Genomic DNA, 17341 nt, shown 5'->3' with positions numbered 1-17341 from the left:
TACACTGTAAAAAAAAAAAAAAAAAAAAAAAAGTTGAGCCAACTTAAAATTTTAAGGCAACCAGCTTCAGCAGATTTTTGAGTTTGCTCAACTTATTTTTTTGGGAGATTCTCAAATTTTTGTTGTATAAACTTAAAACGACAAGTTGAGAAAACTCAAAAATCTGCTGAAGCTGGTTGCCTTAAAATTTTTTTTTTTTACAATGTACTTTTTTTATGTGTACACTCACATAAAGCGATATATACTATATAGCAAATCTTAACTGCTTTATATAGTTGCAAAATGTTAACTATATTATCACACACCTCTATGTAAAATGTTAAGTATGTCTAGCTTTAGCATGCATACGGTAACTAAAATTAAAATACATTTATATTATTGGCCAGGTCTTTATATACAGTTGGATATATATCAAATTTTATTCGCATACATACTGTACAGTACATAAAGGGATTTATACTATATAGCAAATATATCAATTCATCTAGCTCTAATCTGATTAATTGCGACATGAAGATATTAAGTTATTATAAACATTAACATCATGACTTTTTGTAAAGCTGCTTTGAAGCAATGTATATGGTCAAAAGTGCTATGTAAATAAAATTGACTTAATCATTTAGGCTATTAATGTGACTATTAATATCTCATTTGATCCTCATTTACTGTTTTTTTTGTGCTGATTGAGAGTGTGTTTTTCAGTGTGCAAGAGTTCTGTTACATGTTTATAATTGTAAGTTTGAGTAAACCATTGTTTTGGCCGAAACCATTGTTTTTGTAGATTAATACTTTTATATCACTTTTGAAATGGTGGATTGGGAAATCTTAGTCTGTGATCCCAGGTGGTTTCCTGATCATGTCATGTGACTTCCTGCGTGTGAAAGGAAACATCTCATGCCTTCTCAGTGCAAAAGGTGAATGCTGCGGGCATGTACAGTATGTCTCTCTTATGCATCACAGTGTGTAAATAAGTAATCATTTTTAAACATATTCAGTTTTGTTGTTAATTTATTTACATTATGTACCCATTTTGGTGGCTGCATCATATACGCAAAGCATATTAAATGCAATTGAAATTGTCTGATTTAATGTTTTAAATAACTTCTGTGAAAATAAAATATTCCATCATTAATCAGCGTAACAGATGCCATCTAATGATTCTGGTTCTAAATAAGCCTATACAAACTATTGTTAAACTGAATGACATTTTTAAATTGAGAAATTTTGCCTTTAGGAAACTATAGCTTCAGTTTTCTAATAACCCCCTGCACCCAAGCACTCAAAAAGTGTAATATCTGTTGCATGGAGTAATTTCGAGCATGTTTTTGCTGTGAGGTTACAGAGATGGAGATGCTGCTGTTGCAGCTTCATCTTCTTCCTCCTTCAGCGTGACTTTACCACATCTAGATGGCTAATGATTAACACACACAGAGTAACGTCCTGATGTTATCTGCATGGCTGTAAACGGACTTTCAAGAGAAAATGGAAAAGGAAATAAAGTCCTGTCGGGATGTTTAGAGGAATTCATTCACGTGACCAGATGAGCGTTTTTTATTTTCTGAAGCTTTGTTTTATATTCTCCTGTTTTCAGTGTGCTTTTTCACGCTCATCGAGATAAGTGTAAAAATAGTGTGAACTGGTTCTTCAATAAAGATACTAAAGTCTGAAACAAGATAGTAATCTCTGTATTTGTTGGATGAGATGCTGCACTAATAGGCTGAATATGTTCATAACAGCAGGTCTATTTTTAAAGCGTGAGCCGTACAGATGCAGTTATATGTGGATGTATGTCATGCACACTGACTCCTTTACAGTTTTTCTTCTCTGTTTTATTTGAAACCCAGACATGTGTTTGCATGTCTGTCAGCTGTGCTTAAAGGGATGGTTCACCCAAAAATAAACAATCTGTCATCATTTTCTTACCATTTTCAGTATTATTTTGGTAAATATTTTACTCAAATGCTCTTGAAACTGAATTCTACCTCATTACTCGATTATGTTTCTGTGGCAAAATCACTTTTATTATTCCTTAATAATTCACTTTTTTGAACTCAGAACAGCCAATGAAATTTATTTATGTGTAAAATATAATATAAAATTATTGATTGTATGACCAAAACAGTTGAAACACTCTTCAAAATATCTAGTTTGTATTCCACAGAAGAATAATATAATTATTTTGTGTTGTCGGAGGCAAAAATCCCACTTTTACGCTGGCCGAGAAAGCTCAGCGTGCTGCAACTTCAGAAAACGCATGCAAAAAAGCACCAGCAAATTAAGAAAATATCTTCATTGATGGAATGGGCTGCAAAAGCTCACAACACGAACAAATAAAGAAACGCGCAAGTAGCACAGACCACAATAAAATTACCCTGAAAAAAAAAAAAAAAACCATTTTATTTTAATTAATTAATTTATTTTTGGTGTATTGATTGCCATTTGTATAATCACAGTTGTACAAATACCATGGTTAAACTATGGTTAGTGTAGTTAATTTGAGCATACCATGGTTTAACTATAGTAGGCTAACCATTTTTTTGTTTTTATTTATTTTTTATATAATAAATGTATTAATTAAATACTTTTAGTAGTAAAATTGTAAAAGTTAGCCAGCTTATAACCTTTCACAGTTATAGTAATTGTGTATTTCGTCAGCTTATTTAGGCTAAAAAAATAGCTATAAGGCATCGTATGAGCAGGATGTTAAAATAAACAAAAATCTCACCTTTCAGAGCAAGCCATGTCCCAGCCATGTTTGTCACTTTGCGCTTCCCTTTAACATTTCCGAGATGGTCTTTGCAGCGCGCTTCATTTGTTTGTGTTGTATTTGCAGTGCGTGTTGTCAAATTGATGATGTTTTCTTAATTGGCAGGTGTTTTTTTCATTTGCAGCACGGTGAGCTCCACTGTACACTTTTATTATTCCATATTATTTCCCTTAAAAACTTCAACAAATTTTACTTTTAATAAAAAAAATATAATAGGACATTATTGAATTTGTTTTTACATTACAACAGTTTTTGACCAAAAACTGTTTTTTTTGTTCCAAACCTGTAGAACGTTCTTTTTTTCTCTGAAAATTTACATTTGTATTGCAGAACATTTAAAAAAAGGTCCTAGTTTTTTTTGGACCCCATTGACTTTCATTGTATGAAAAAAAAAATATATATATATGTTTTTTTGTATATATTATATCTCATTTGTGTTCCACAGAAGAATAATATTATTTTGTATTATTTTGTTGAATATCTTACGTAAATACCCACAACTGAAGACTAACTTAATACCTGATTATGATTATGTCCAAAGCAAAATCACACTTGTATTATTCCATAATAATTTCCTTATACTTTTTTGAGCTCCTCAAAATTTTACTTTCACTTAAAACTGCCAATAAACTTTGTGTAAAATGTAATAGGACATTATTGAATTAAAGTAATTTATCCTGACATCACAACAGTTTTTGACCCCATTGACTTTCATTGTATGAACAAAAACAACTGAGACATTCTTATTTGTATTCCACAGAAGGAAGAATAATACTATTATTTTGTTTTTGAATATCTTACTTAAATACTCAAAACTGAAGGCTAACTTAGTACTCGATTATGTTTCTGAGGCAAAATCACACTTTTATTATTCCTTATTTCCTTAAATTTGACTTTTACTTAAAACAGCCAATGAAATTAATTCATTACAGTAAATTACTGTGATTGAATTACAGTAAAGCAGTTTTGTTTATAAGTATTGCTGAAGATGGAACTATAGTTGACTGAAGTGTGACTTTTGACACAAATTTTGACCCAGTCCTCAAACTCAAACGTCTCAAATGCGTTCCTTCAGATGAGGGTCAATGGTGACATTGTGAAACCGATCAAACATTAACCGTTGAAACGCGTGATCTTGAAGGCCATGAGATGAACGTTACTGGCATCAGGTCTTTATTGGCTCTTTAATTGACATGAATCATCTGACCGAACTGCACAAACAGGCTCCACCCGTCCCATCTGATGACGTCCATGTGGGCCGCAGCTTCTGCTCGACCTCTGGCTTCTCTGTCAATGATTGACCGTGCTGAATACATGCTCACCGCTTCAGCTTCTGTTTTTATCAATAAGCTGTGTTTGTTTCCTTGTGTTATCAAGACTTATGATCCACACGGCTCATTGTGATCGGTAAACACTCACACGCCAACTGGTTTCCACCCTCTCAAAGTACAGCGTGATTTAGAGCTGGTCGTAGTATGATTTAGTTAAATCTGATCAACATGTCAAGGTCATTTTTTATTTTATTTGAAAAATAGGAACAATGAGGATTTTTTCCAAATAAAATAAATAAAAAACAAGGTAACAATTTTATTAAAGCCCTTATATGTAATACATTATAAAAGTATTTTAATGCATTAATTACGGCTTGTAATGCAGCTTGTAATGCATTGTATTATCCTATGAAAAATTTTAACCACCATAGTAATGCATTATATCGCTTATTTAATCATAGCTAGATCTTTAGAAAGTATAATGCATAAAACACATGATAAACAAGGAGTCTGCAAATATTATAACACGTTTCAATTCTGGTTATAATTACCTATGAAATGATATAATGCGTTAAATTGTAAAATATGTATACCTTTATAATACATTATATATGAAAGCTTCAAATGTTTTCAAATTCTGTAGTGTGCAAAAAGATTTTAAAATAAATATATAAATTGTGAACTAAGTATTCATACACTATTATTATTCCATTTATGCTGACAAAAAAAGGCATTTAAAATATTTTATCAAAAAAATTACCTACTATAATGAGAATCGTCAATGAGAATAATGGCAATTACAAAAAACTCAAAAGTAATAATTCTCATTACAATAAAGGGAATTTGGAGGAAAATGTGCTTAATTGTTGTGAAAATAATGTCAAAATGCAAAAAAAAAAAAAAATCTTTTTGAGATTCTGAATGTCAGCAATTTTACATTCTCCTCGAATATCATCTTTTTATTAAAATTATGCTCTTTTTACACATGAACGTTGTGTCCATTTAAAAAAAGAAGTCATTTTTCCATTATCCAGTAGGTGTAAAATATTTTACATAGTAAAGCAAAGCAGTAGTGATACAAATATAGTCATCAAATCGTCATCAGTAGTTAGTGAGGTCATATCAAAAGCAGTATAGAAATTTAGAAAGCATTATTCAACATACTCTGAGATCATCATTTTTTTTACAAAAATTGAAATACTGTGCGCGTTATTCACAATAAAACGTGTTTGCGTGTCATTCGTGTAGTGCAATATGAACGCTCCGCTCAGTGTCACTGAAACCGTGTAAACATGTAGTGTTTATCCTTCTGTTTGGAAGAGTTTTCAGTATTCCTCTTTGATGCTGGTCGATATATTGTCTGTCATCAAGCCGTTATTGGTGCTGCTGACCATGGCGGTGTTTGCGCTGACCGGTGTGGACGATGAGCTCTGCTGAGCCTGCTGGAGTCGCTTCTTGTTAATTTTCCTTTCTTTGGCTCGTCTGTTTTGAAACCAGATCTTCACCTGTGAACCACAGGGTCAAAATGATTTGCCTGATTGAACAAACAATGAGGCTTCTAGCTGTACCAGACACATCCTGCATGTGTCTCATGCATAAAATTGACATATGCCAACCAAATGTATTAGTGAATTTTAATGATGCTGAAATTTCAGCTTTGCATTCTGAGCTATTTTTGCAATAATTTGTTGCAACTGGTTGCAATTGTGTGTGTATAGTGTATATATATATATATATAAAATAAATTATTTTTTCCCACTTTTTTTTTTTTTTTTGCATTACAGTTATGAGAATTTGGATAAAGCACTTAATTATGGCAAACAATCTTCATTATCCTAAAAAAATTGCATTTTCTTTTAGAAAAATATAATTGCTTATATGGACGTGTTCAAAATTTGTCTGCGATTCACACTCACCGTTTCTATAGAACTGAGTAATGGGATTTTAAAAAGGCACTGACTATCATCTTCCTCTTTCTAAAAGATGCAGCACATGTAATTTAGGTGTTGTGGTTTCTAATATATTGCATACCACGATACATGCATCTAATTCTGTACAGCGATATCACGTCCTTTCACAAGAAACTCGGTTATAATTAGACGAACCTCACAGCATGAACTCGGAGGTTAGGTTAACTTCCTCTTTCCATGCTCATTTGACCTACCTGGCGTTCTGATAGGCTCAGGGCCACCGCGAGCTCCGCCTTCCGTCTGATGGTGATGTAGCGGCTAAAATGAAATTCCTTCTCCAGCTCCAGGCGCTGGACGTCACTGTAAACCACTCTGTATTTGTCCTTCGTCCGGGTCTTTCCTCCTGCCATCAAAACAGGGATATTTTTCATTTCCATAATCAGCTGTGGTTACTGAAGAAGGCTTTTGAAAATAATTTTTTTTTAGACATTACTGGGCCTGATTTCAATTTGTGTGTCAGATTCCAGTCACTGAATTTAGTGTATTTAAGGCAAAACAACATAGGCCATTAGGGTACAAGAATAGAAAACAATAAGAATTGCAAGCATTTTTGTAGTGTTATGTTTAAATGTGAAAATTAGACATTATCTAAATAAATATGCACAATTTTCATACATTTTCAGAAAAGAAATGGATAAAGCCAAAATTGTTGTTTGACTTTGTGGACATATTAGAGTTAGGCTATAGGTTTTTAGAGATGGGATTCTGCCTTTTATCAATCCATAAATAAGAAAATACTGTCAGAGAGAAAAACTACATGTTTACCATGTTTTTAGAAATAAAATGTTCCAACCCGAATTCCGGAAATGTTGGGATATTTTTCAAATTTGAATAAAATGGAAACTAAAAGACTTTCAAATCACATGAGCCAATACTTTATTCACAATTGAACATAGAGAACATTACAAATGTTTAAACTGAGAAATTTTACAATTTTATGCACAAAATGAGCTCATTTCAAATTTGATGCCTGCTACAGGTCTCAAAATAGTTGGGGCGGGGGCATGTTTACCATGGTGTAGCATCTCCTCTTCTTTTCAAAACAGTTTGAAGACGTCTGGGCATCAAGGTTATGAGTTTCTGGAGTTTTGTGTTAGAATTTGGTCCCATTCTTGTGTTAGAATCAACAATCCATTTTAAATGAGTCTTGGCCCGCAGGACACGACGGCGCTTCTGGACCATGTTCACATATGGCTTCCTTTTTGCTTGATAGAGCTTTAGTTGGCATCTGCAGATGGCACGGCGGATTGTGTTTACCGACAGTGGTTTCTGGAAGTATTCCTGGGCGCATTTAGTAATGTCAATGACAGAATCATGCCGATGAGTGATGCAGTGTCGTCTGAGGGCCCGAAGACCACGGGCATCCAACAAAGGTCTTCGGCCTTGTCCCTTACGCACAGAGATTTCTCTAGTTTCTCTGAATCTTTTGATGATGTTATGCACTGTAGATGATGAGATTTGCAAAGCCTTTGCAATTTGACATTGATGAACATTGTTTTTAAAGTATTCCACAATCTTTTTACGCACTCTTTCACTTCTGAGAGACTCTGCCTCTCTAAGACATCCCTTTTATGTTACAGACCTGATGTCAATTAACTTAATTAGTTGCTAGATGTTCTCCCAGCTGAATCTTTTAAAAATTTCTTGCTTTTTCAGCCCTTTGTTGCCCCCGTGCCAACTTTTTTGAGACCTGTAGCAGGCATCAAATTTGAAATGAGCTCATTTACTGGATAAAAGTGTAAAATTTCTTAGTTTAAATATTTGTTATGTTCTCTTTGTGAATAAAATAGTGGCACATAAAATAAACACTTAAATGTGTATTTTGTTTTTTTACTAGTCTGAAGCAACACTTTATGAGCCATACATCCCAAAATCTCAAGATTTGCCATGAAAAAAACCAATGCTTTTCTCTGTAGTGTCTTGCATTTAGAGATTATTTATTTGTGTATGAATGTCTCCAATAAGACAAAAACTTCACTGTGCACAAAGAGCAATATTTAAAAATATTAAAAAATGCTCAAAACAATTCCCATGACCTTTAATAAGCTCCAGTCCCCTGATATTTTTAGATTTTGCGCAAAATTTGTGTTCTTGGATTTGAGTTATTTAAGGTTTGTGCAGATGGACTTCAAATCCTATCTAAATCATTAACTCACTGATCAAAGACGTGATGATTCATTGCTTTTTTCAGTAAAAAGGGCACTTATACACTTGAGCACATAGAAATAAATAGATGTGTAGAAATATTTTTGAAGTGTTTGGCTGTCAGAAAGGAAGGGCAGCACTTGTTTTTATAATCTGTCACCATCTAGAACAGGTCTTGTGCTAATATTAGCATGAATAGAGGCTGATGGAGAATATCGGTGTGGTAAACCACGATCATATCCCTCTCACACTTTTGGTTCGTCTTTAGATGTTCTGTTTGCCTGATGTTAGCATTAACCATATGTTAAGCACATAGTCTGATCTTAACCCCGCAGAATGAAACTCAGAACCTGTCAATTAAAGTCAATTAAAATGTGATGATTGCATTACATTAGAAAGTTAGAAAGCAAGTGTCTGAATCTGCTCAGCCACTGCAGGAACTTTTCTTAGATTTCACTTCACTTTCACTTTACTTTTCCAAGCCTTTCTTTGCAATGACCTTTAAGCTAAATCAGGCGTTTAGTGAGTGAATTAAGTGTTCAAATATGAGTCCATTTTGTACTAATACATCTGTCTTTTTACTTTTAAAACATATTTAATGTTGTGGCACAGACACATAATCATTTTTCAATATATATAAATAAGAGTAAATCCTTGCATTTTAAATTCCCATCAATAATCAAACAGAAAAAATAAACTCTAAAAAAGTATGTAAAAGTATGAGAATATGGAGAAAAATGTCAAACAAAAAAACAATGAAAATAATCATAATGGTCCCTAAATTTTGTTTAGATTCACATATGTTTTTGTGAGAATCACATCCCTCACAGAATATCCTATTTTTATTAAAACTGTCCACTTTTTAAATGAATATTTACACAAAGGCACTCAGCAGATGAGTCCAAAAATGAGAACAAACCCCTGTGCATTTGAGAGATTTCTGATTTTTGGAATTCTGTTTCTTTAGTGGAAGTTTTGCTTAGAAATGCAACAGGCTTTTACATCATCACTAAAATCATCTGTGATTCACCATTGATGAACGCTATCTTAATATGGCCATCATCTTGTGTTTATTTAACCGTTTATTTAACACCACACACACAGATCTCTGTTTGAGAATCATGACTGTAATTCTGAAACTGTTTAAATCTGAAAAAGTAATCAAGGAAGCCTTTCAAAGAGGATTATTAATACTTGAATATTTTGAAATATATAAAGAAAGTGTAAAATACAAATCAATCTATCTATCTATCTATCTATCTATCTATCTATCTATCTATCTATCTATCTATCTATCTATCTATCTATCTATCTATCTATCTATCTATCTATCATCTATCTATCTATCTATCGGTTTGGTTGGTTCTGATTTTTATTCTCAAGACTTTTTAAAGAGTTTATATAAAAGTTTATATCTTGCAATTTATTTTATTTTATTTATTTTATTTTATTTTATTTTATTTTGTGGCTTTTTGTTTTATTCTGTATCTAATATTTAATATTTAAATAGATATTAGATATAGAATTATAAAAATAGTAACTAATAAAAATTACAATGGAAAATGCAGAAATAAAAAACATAATTTTACTATTTAAATAATACAAAAACTATAATAGTATTACTAAAACTTTAACTGAAATTAAAATGAAAAATACACAAAATATTTACATTTATTTTTTAAATGAAAAATATGAAAATGAAAAAAAAAAAAAAAAGCCTATAACAGCATCTCAGTGATACTAAAATAACACTGAAGCACAGACACACACACACACACACACTGTCTAGACCCCAGAATGCAGTTTTCATAGACTGAAACTCTTTCTCAACAGTTCTCTTCCTTTTTCTTCAGCAGCTTCGGCTGACGTGTGTAAACACACACACACACACACACACACACACACACACACACACACACACACACTCATGTTTGTTTTTGTGAAAATTGTAGGCGTAATGGTTTTTATACTGTACAAACTGTATGGTGCTATTGCCCTACACCAAGCCTACACCTAACCCTACCATTAACAGGAAACTTTGTGCTATTTCAGATTTTCAATACACTCCATTCTGTGTGATTTATAAGAGTTTTGAAAAGTGGGGACATGGGGTAATGTCCTGAAAAGTCCCCTTCTCCTTGTAATATCTATGTCATACCCTTGTCATTATACAAATTTATGTCCTCATTTGTCACAAAACGCGCACACACACACACACACACACAGAATCTCGAGTCTCGTCCCCTTATCAGTGTGCTCGGGTCCTCCCACAGTGCACACAGCAGGGTGCGGCACTGCCTCAGACTTGCTGGCCTCTGCTACTATTAGCTTTTCACAAAATCTTTCACTTCGTTCGACTCTCAAGACGCCTTGTGTTTAGACACGAGGATTAATAATCGAGCGGGTAACATTAGGCAACACCTTCATACACTGTTTCATCCGGTGTCACACATGGCTGACTCACTGTGTCTCTGTACGATGGCGCCCTAGTTTATCTCTTTCCTCAAACGAACATATACGTCTGTGACATTACTAATGCATAATGTGTGGTAAAAGTCTTGGAAAGAGTGATTGCAGAACCGCCTTCTTGAGCTAACAGAAGTTCATAAGTGGGCGTCAAAAGTGTAGTTAGTTGAGTAGCTCTGTTTTAAATGGGTTTTAAATGGATAACTGATTTTTACTGTGGTTTATCTCTTCAAACCGGTTCTGAGAAGGCCAAAAATGAAAATTGGATATGGAATTGTGTGAACTCAGTAAATCAAGGTTTACAGTGTTTAACCTCATTATACGCACACACAAATCATCACCATCATATGATGGGCTGTAATAAACACAGCATAAAGAGATAAAGACAGAAGCACGTATCAGCAGACACCGGTCTAAACCTTAGTGTGCTGCCTAACTAGACTGCATTTTACAGCATCACAGTGTTGTGTCACTGATATATTATTGTGGTTTTTATCAATATTTTGAATTAGTTTTTATTTTAAGATTTTTTAGAAGTTTTTTAGTTTCTGTTCATTAGTTTCTGGTTTTTTTTTATAAAGTTTATATACACTGTAAAAAAAAAAAAAAAAAAGTTTTAAGGCAACCAGCTTCAGCAGAGTTTTCTCAACTTATTTTTTAGGAAATGTTTTAGTTTTCTCAACTTTTTGTTGTATAAACTGAAAACAGCAAATTGAGAAAACTCAAAAATCTGCTGAAGCTGGTTTCCTTAAACTTTTTAAGTTTGCTCAACTTTTTATTTATTTATTTTAAAAGTTGAGAGAACTTCAATGTTTAAGGCAACCAGCTTCAGCAGAATTTTGAGTTTTCTCAACTTGCTGTTTTCAGTTTATACAACAAAAAGTTGAGAAAACTCAAAAATCTGCTGAAGCTGGTTGCCTTAAAATGTAAAGTTTGCTCAACTTTTTTTACAGTGTAGTTTACATATTAGAAATGCTTCCTTTGCATCTAACAGAAATAAAATACATTCAAGTTTTCTTTAATATCTTATTTTTATTTGAATATTTTAAATGAGTTTTTTTCTGTTGTCATTTTAATTTTCATTAAAGTTGTAGTGAATTTGTTGCTTTTTTAGTTTGTTTTAATGTGTATTTAATTTTTATTCATTTTTATCTCCATTTTAGTTTTTGTTATTTTAGTATGTCAAATTAAACTAAATGAAAATGAGAAAAGTAGCTGATATAAAATAAGTTTAGTTTTTAATATTTTATTTTATTTAGTTTATTATTTATTTATTTGATTTATTTAACATTTATTCTGTTTCAAGTAACAAACCTTTTTAATTTTTAAATTTTAGTTAAATTTAAAGCTTAGTGCAATTATTATATATATATATATATATATATCAAATAATCATTAACTGAATGTTTGTATGATTTTATTTTTATTAAACATAACAGTAAACACATAATAACCCAGTCATAGACTATTCCAAATGTGTGTTTATAAATGCATGGATAAGTATTTAATTTTAATTAAAATTAAGTATTTTACCATATCAGTTATGTATTTTATCATTTTTAGAGTAATGTATAATTTAATTAGCAACATCTATTCATATTCATTTCGTTTTTTTCTTTCTTCTTTTTTCCAGATCAGTCACTTATGAGGTTCTATTTCAGTTACTCACTTAGACAGCTGACTGTTTAGACAGTATGCAGCTCACTAGCACATTTTGGAAATGACAGTGCAGAGAGAGAGAGAGCTGAAGTAAAAGTGCCCATTTTTAATTGTCTCCAGTGGTACATGTGGCTGTTATTAACTAATGGATCAAAATAAAGTGTAAATGTCTCTATTATCATGAACTAATGTAATGGATCAAAATAAAGTCATATTCCTCACAAACATTGGTTGTATGTCACTGTTCTCCAGTAGGGGGCAGCAGTGGATTGCATTTAAAAGTGTGAAAATGATTCATTTATAGAATAAAGCTAATAATGTAAATAAATCATGTATTTTCTCGTGTATTCTTTCAGGGTAAGGTTTGGATCTGGGTTAGACTGTTGTCATTATAATTAGCTCTATATAAAAACAAAATATATGTTACTAGAGATAAGTAGGCCATTCAGATAAGTTAGGTGAGCCAGGAACACGTGTGTCTCTAAAGGAAAATGAACAGCGTTTCATATTTTCAGCAGCATTTCCTGAACATTCTCATCTATATTTGTTTTAGTCACATGATCCATATTCGCCGCTCATGTGATGATATCAGAAGGTTTGAACAGTCAAACACGATGACCGCATTTGCATCTTGACCAACTGTGTTAGACAACGGTCCTTTGAGAGCTGAAGACTTAACTAATGAGCTACAGTTCCTCCTTTTGAACTGTTTAAGAAATATGACCAGTTATTTTTGAAGAAATATGAATCTGCTAAGTTTGAACTGAATTGAATCCAATTGCTCAATGACAACTACAACAGTAACAAATCCAGAGCATTAGAAAGATAAAACAACAAATTTACCAGACACTAAAAAGCTTTTGAAACTAAATCTCCATGTTTCCCAAAAGGTCTGTTTCTGTCTGAGCTTTATAACTTCACCGGCCTGACTGTGTGTGACATATTTACACAAATATTCCCTGAAGAGATTAGTTTATCACTCTGTAAACTATTAGCCATAATGCACTTCCGATAAGGCCGCAAACATCTATTATTGGCTGTTGAGCTACATGTTCCTTCAGATCTGCAGATGGTGGAGATCACCGAAGATCAAACAGATGAATTCTGCTGGTATTTTGATCTCTCTGCTGTAACGACTGATTCATAAACGGATTTGTGTGTGGATCAGATGTGACTGTAGCTCACAAAAAGCAGAATACTTCCGCAACAGAAACAGTTACAACACTTATAAATGTTTTTCAAGCAAAACTTTCACTTTCTGCACACTTGAAAAGGTTCATTGAATGCTATCAGGTGATTTACACTGGGCAATATTGATATATACCATGGTACTGTATGATTTCCATATTGATTCACCACGGCCTTTAGGTGGTAATCCAATGGTTTTGCATGTTCAAAAGCCAACTGGTATTACCAATTGTCTATTGTAATATTGTATTCTTCAAAAATACATAATCACATGGTACATGTCGGAAAAACATGATGCATGTCCAAAAACATTGTATTTACAATGGCACTGTGCACAAAAACAATGCACTGCTATTGTATATTTCCATGAAACCACACGGAATATGTCTAAAAAACATGCTATTACCATAAGGCATGTCCAAAAAAACATGGTTTTATCAATGGTATTGTCTAAGAAACATAGTATTACCAATGATACTGTCCAAAAACCTGCACTACTATAGTATATTTCATAAAAGCATCAAATTGCATGGTATGTCTAAAAACATGGTATTACCAATGATATTGTCCAGAAAACTGTACTTCTGTAGTATATTTCATCAAAACATCAAATTACATGGTATTTATATAATGTATGTCTAAAAAACATGGTATTACCAATGATAATGTCCAAAAAAATAAAATACATTGTACTACTGTAGTATATTTCATAAAAGTATCAAATTGCATGGTATTAACATGATGTATGTCTAAAAAAACATGGTATTACCAATGGTATTGTCCAAAAGCACTGTACTACTTTGGCATATTTAACAAAAGCATCTAATTACATGGTATTACCGCCATGCATGTCCAAAAAAACATGGTATTACCAATGATAGTGTCCAGAAAACTGTACTTCTCTAGTACATATTTTATAAAAGCATCAATTTATATGGTATTAACATGATGTATGTCTAGAAAAACATGGTATTACCAAAATAGTGTCCAAAAAACTGTACTACTCTAGTATATTTCATAAAAAGTATCAAATTACATGGTATTACAATGACCTATGACTAAAAAACATGGTATTACCAATGGTTTTGTCTCAAAACACTGTACTACTATGGTATATATCATAAAAAGTATCAAATTGCAGGGCATTACCATGACCTATGACTAAAAAACATGGTATTACCAATGGTTTTGTCTCAAAACACTACTACTATGGTAAATTGGATAAAAGCATCAAGTTACATGGTACAAGTCCAAAAAAAACCTCAATGGTGTTACCATGATGCATGTCCAAATAACATGGCATTACCATAGTACTTTTTGATCGTGTGGAGTGAGTGAGAGTGTGCTGTGAGTTAACAGAGGCTCAGGAGAGGTGCTGATGTCTCACCCGTGTTCGCGGGAGGCGCGGAGCGTCTCATCCAGTCCGGAGGCTCCTCTCTCTCCACCGGCGCGCTCGGAACTCCGCTCAGCATCCCCTGCTCCACCGGCGGAATGCCGTTGACCTCCGGGAGCGGGTGACCCGTCCCGTGGCCGTAGAGCGGCGGCCAGTCGTCGCGCGAGCCGGGGCCGAAGCCGGTACTCCAGGCGCCGCCGGTGTGGTGCAGGTCGCCCCCGAGCGCCGGACCCGAGGGGTACCCGCTGTAGTCCGCGTACGAGGCGGGTGGGTACACGTTCAGGTGCGGCTGGCCGAGGTTCAGGTGTCTCGCGGGGTTGCCGTACATGGCCGCGTCCAGCAGGAAGCTCACGGACATTTTCCTCGCGAGCTGAAAGTTTTACTTTAACTGAACTTCACCTTACCGGAGCGCTCGCGGGCGCGCGTTTGTTTGCCCAGCGCTGACGTCACGCCCGGGACACCCACCTGAGCTGATTTATGACACGCGCACAGGTGCCGCTGACGGGCCTGCGCGATCAACCATCTTCATATTTGGCAACGCGACATTATAATAAAGATCGAAAGTTACAACAAAACTTTGCGTAAAAGGTCAAAATGTGACCTTTCGTATGATGAAGACCACGATGAAGATGCTAGGTGATGAAGATCATTATGATGACAATGGTAGGGTAGAATGGGTAGAAATAACCACAAGATAAAATCAAGATGAATTGTTACTGTAACTATGGACTACATTGACAAGAGCGATGTAGAAGTTTTCACCATGGAGCTTACACTGGTGATGTACCGGAGAGAAAACGGATTTCACAGTAAATTATCTCACTTTCAGCAGTAAGAAAAAAAAGTGTTTTAAAGCTTATTGTTTTGTAGAACATCACAGTAATATATAATATGAGAACAGTAAGGCTAGTAGATAGGGAGTACGTGTTATTTAAGAAAAGTATATTCAGAATGTCACAGCCTGTGGGGTAAAATACCCGAATGGGGCAATGGGCAATTACTCTATTACTCTGTTCTGAACATCAAATCATTTGTTTTTCCATCAAATGCATAGCTTTATATTTGGACTTTATATTTAAAAATGACCTCAAGTTAGCCTCAGGTATTTAGGTAGCTACACTGTAAAAAGTGATAAGTTGACTTATTTACTTAATAATTTTAAGGCAACGGGTTTCCTCAATTTTTTAAGTTAAGTCAACTTATCACTTTTTACAGTGTAGCCAGGCTATTATAATTTTGTAATTCATAATTATTGATTATATTCTTTTTCATTTTAAGCTAAAACTGCCTGTACTCTGAGTTTGCTGTAAATGTTTAAAGCAAATTGCTTTGTAAGACTGGGAGGCGCTTTACTCCACTTGGTTTATAATTTATGTCATTGTCACTAAAACTATGACAACTTTTCTGAACACATTTAACTTTTGTTTCACAGAAAAAAATGCACAGTCCTTAAAGGGGGGCGTTTTCCTCCACTCTACCTTATGTCATTGTTTAAAATGATGAAGATGATGATGGTGTGGTGTTGGTTGTTGTTGTTTTTCGGGAGCCAGAGCGGCGCTCGTGACTCTTTACATCAGAAAGCGCTCTTGCATTTCAAAGGGTCTCGCGCGCCGCACATCAAAGAGCCGCAATAAAAGCGACAAATGAGCGCCACTGTAAATCAAGTTCTCTGTATTCAAATGATGATGACACGCGGCTTCTGCTTCCTCTGGAGCCGCTCGGACTGCTTCACACTAAAACACTTACACTGCCTTGTGTCGACTCAGTCAGCACGTACAGCTCGATTTATCATCATGCTCTTATTATCTGCACTCTGCATTGATTTTATTGGTTATATTACAATACCTATCGTTATTTACAGAATTGCATTGATTATATAGCTACTAATGGCTACACATTTATTATACCTGGATTTATTATATATAGCCTACAATTAATGATGCTGTTAAATCTAATTAGGCTATTGTTCTGTTTAGTTCTGTTCTTCTTGTCACAGTAAATATAAAGCATACTGATTATTAAATAATTCACACATAGTTTTGAGTTTTTAATGGTACTCTCATTAGGATGTGAAGATGAGCTCACACATACATGCATTACATACACATGTTCTGTTCATTTCAGTGTAAAAACTGTGGAATGGACACAAACACACACACACACACACACACACACACTGGTATTCATATTATTGGGACATTCCATAGACGTAATGATTTTTAACTGTATTTTCTGTCCCCTAACCCTAAACCTACACCTAAACTTTCTGCATTTTTAGATTTTAATTATCATATAATTAAATAAAATAATTTATAATTAAATTAAGTTCTGTATGAATATCTTAATAATCATACAGAACTTAATTCTGTATGATTATTAACTGATTTCCTCATGGGGACCAAAAATAAATAAATAAATACAAATTTACTGGTATTACTATCCTTGTGGGAACATTTGGTCCCCATAATGTAGGGAATGCGAG

The 17341-nt window shown here is 33.8% G+C and overlaps 1 protein-coding gene across 1 annotated transcript; it reads right to left on the bottom strand.

Annotated features, from left to right (window-relative positions):
* Positions 1 to 4942: 4942 nt before the first annotated feature.
* On the bottom strand, positions 4943 to 15217 carry cdx1a (caudal type homeobox 1a). Its single transcript, XM_058797544.1, has 3 exons — positions 14854 to 15217; positions 6203 to 6351; positions 4943 to 5543 (listed from the first exon to the last, which is right to left on the bottom strand). The coding sequence occupies exons 1-3, from the start codon at positions 15215 to 15217 to the stop codon at positions 5364 to 5366; spliced, it is 693 nt and encodes a 230-aa protein (XP_058653527.1). The 3' UTR covers positions 4943 to 5363.
* Between the last annotated feature and the right edge of the window lie 2124 nt (positions 15218 to 17341).

Source organism: Onychostoma macrolepis, chromosome 14, assembly GCF_012432095.1.
Source record: "Onychostoma macrolepis isolate SWU-2019 chromosome 14, ASM1243209v1, whole genome shotgun sequence".
Taxonomy (NCBI): Eukaryota; Metazoa; Chordata; class Actinopteri; order Cypriniformes; family Cyprinidae; genus Onychostoma; species Onychostoma macrolepis.
Note: the sequence above shows the minus strand (reverse complement) of the source record. Positions and strands in the feature narration are given on the sequence as shown.